The following is a 2,709-nucleotide window of genomic DNA, read 5'->3' as shown; positions in this document are numbered from 1 at the left end:
CTGTGCTATATAATAAACAAACAAACAAACAAACAAATTTCAAACCTTGTGTTAACAACATGAAGTATGACAAAAAAATAACAGTCGGTTTTCAATCCTGGGAACAGGAGTTTGTTATCAGTCTAAGGTCTGCTTACTTGCTAATCAGAACACGTCTATAACAAGTGCAGTGAAATGGGTCTTTGAAAGAACGAGCGAAAACAGCGAGTGTTTAAAGTGAGTGCCAGATGCCCTTGTGTGAAAGTTGAGAATCAGATACTATTGCTGAAGCATCATGACTCTGGGCTATGCTGCTGTCACTAAACACCATTACCACAACAAGAAACACCCTCTTTACTCACACATTATGCCATAAATTACAGGACAAGATGAAAAGAGGAAGACAAGGTAAAGGAGAGAAAAGGGGAGTGTTTGAGACAGTAAAAAGGCCAGCGAGAGGGAGACAAGAGGAGGGAGAAGCCATATCACATCGTATTTGTTTAAAGTTGTCACAGCGTATCAGAAGTTTGCTGTGAGAACACCTTCCACTCAGGCCTCTCGTGTGCAACTGGGAAAGGGAGGCACACTACGCTTTGAGTGACTGAGTCAATGTGTGTGAGTTTGTGAGTGAGTGAACAAGATGACCAGAAGGACTGTGTCAGTTCCGCATCCCAGCGGGGATCCAACTCCAAGTAATTTTGGAGAGAAAGACCCTCTCAAATCAAATGGAGACCCCCATGCCGGAGCCCCCGAGGAGAAGGTGGAACTGCGGAAGAAGGTGACCCTGCTCAGAGGAATCTCTATCATCACTGGGACGATAATTGGAGCGGGAATATTCATTTCTCCAAAGGGAATTCTGAAGAACTCAGGCAGTGTGGGAATGTCACTGGTGGTGTGGATTGCCTGTGGGATTCTCTCTCTTTTCGGCAAGTGTCACACACAAACACATACCTGAAGTTTTTCAAACATGAGTGTGTTAACATGTGCATATGCTCTCACACACGGGCTCACATTCATCTTTTTCCACACACATTATCCAGTTTTGACAAATGACCTAAATATCTCACCCACTAATCTGGAACAATCAAATTCTTATTTCCTGATAGAATCAACCGTTGCATTTTAATTTGAGCAATTATACAGGCGCTGACTTAACTATTTGTTTGCGGTTTTGATACTGTGGCTTACCTAACAGCTCTGATGACGTCACAGTCATTCATTAGGACACACCATTTTGCTAACTGAAAGAAATTAGTGTTCTTAAAAATGACGTTTGACTAAAAAATGAAATTGTCATTCACTCAGCCTCGTGACATTGCAAAAAAAATTTCAAGGGAAATCAAAGGTGAAGTTTAGCAGGTCTCAGATGTTCTCTTCCTCACAAGAAAAGAGAAGGGAGACAAGGGGCTGTCTAAACAGGACAAAAAAAGCAGGTCTTCTGCTGCCATTTGTTACATTTTTGTGAAGAAAATTAAGTCATTAAAAATCCTGAAAAGCTTGTTTGTCATGGACTACATTCACTGTATGGACATAAGCAGCTTGGACATTCTGAAAGAAAGAAAGTCATACATGTTTTAAAAGACACAAGGGTGAATAAATGATGACAGAATTCAAATTTTTAGGTGAACTAAGAATCAGGTTATCTGTGTACTCTAACACCTGCTTACTGCACATCTGTTTATTTTTTATTTTGCTCTCCATACTCTCCATGCTCTCCATGACAGAAAGAAAGGAGGACTGGATGATTATAATCACATCTATAGGAATGAGCAGGCCTAATTGAAGATTTGAAGCTGGACAAAGCTGCATTTGTTCAAACAGTAGATGGAAAGACCTTTATTGCTTAAGGTGCTCATTGTGTATTTTCAATCGGCGATTCACAATCACGCTGTGTGAAATTAGTTCAGACTGAAAAACACATCGGGGATGACCTACAGCCAATGAGAGACGAAGATACAGGGCAGCGGGAAGTTCGGGGAGGAGTTATATGAAACTAGTTTGCGTACCAGTGTTGCCAAATCCACGATTGCCGCCGGTTGTTTTTTTTTGTCAGCAGGTTGAAGTAGGGCTGGACGATATGGATAAAAATTATATCACAATATATATCTCTTAATTTCGGTCGATACGATATAATTCCGATATCGATATGAACACTATTAAAAAAGCCTCATAAAAACGGCCAAGAACGGCCACAACAGATGTCTGTACCTACAAACTTATGAACAATTAATTTGCCAACTCTATGAAACCAACTCCTATAAAATTGGAGTGTTGATGCCATGAAATTTAAAATCAACTTATTTTCCCCTTAAAATTATAAATTTTCTCAGTTTAAACATTTGATATGTCATCTATGTTGTATTCTGAATAAAATATTGAAATTTGAAACTTCCACATCATTGCATTCTGTTTTTATTCACAATTTGTACAGTGTCCCAACTTTTTTGGAATCGGGTTTGTATTTTTGAACCATAAGATTTTGAATGTTTTTTAAAGAATTCTCTTCTGCTCACCAAGCCTACATTTATTTGATCCAAAATACAGCAAAAACGGTAACATTTTGAAATATTTTTTACTATTTAAATAACTGTTTTCTATTTGAATATATAATTTATTCCTGTGATTTCAAAGGAGAGCTTTAGCAGCATTACTCCAGTCACATGATCCTTCAGAAATCATTCTAATATGCTGATTTGCTGCTCAAAAAACATTTATTATTATGATGATGAA

General features: G+C 38.3%; 1 protein-coding gene across 1 annotated transcript in view; it reads left to right on the top strand.

Moving 5' to 3' along the window:
- The first annotated feature begins 513 nt into the window (after positions 1 to 513).
- LOC107573513 (cystine/glutamate transporter-like) overlaps positions 514 to 2,709 on the top strand; it is a 20,144-nt gene continuing 17,948 nt past the window's right edge. The window contains exon 1 of the mRNA XM_016259948.1: positions 514 to 905. Within this exon, the coding sequence (XP_016115434.1) occupies positions 620 to 905 (286 nt within the window). The 5' untranslated portion in view covers positions 514 to 619. The remainder of the gene's footprint in view (positions 906 to 2,709) is intronic.

Source organism: Sinocyclocheilus grahami, unplaced genomic scaffold, assembly GCF_001515645.1.
Source record: "Sinocyclocheilus grahami isolate Dianchi unplaced genomic scaffold, SAMN03320097.WGS_v1.1 scaffold1964.1, whole genome shotgun sequence".
Lineage (NCBI taxonomy): Eukaryota > Metazoa > Chordata > Actinopteri > Cypriniformes > Cyprinidae > Sinocyclocheilus > Sinocyclocheilus grahami.
The sequence above is the reverse complement of the archived record's forward strand: the minus strand, read 5'-3'. Positions and strand labels throughout refer to the sequence as shown.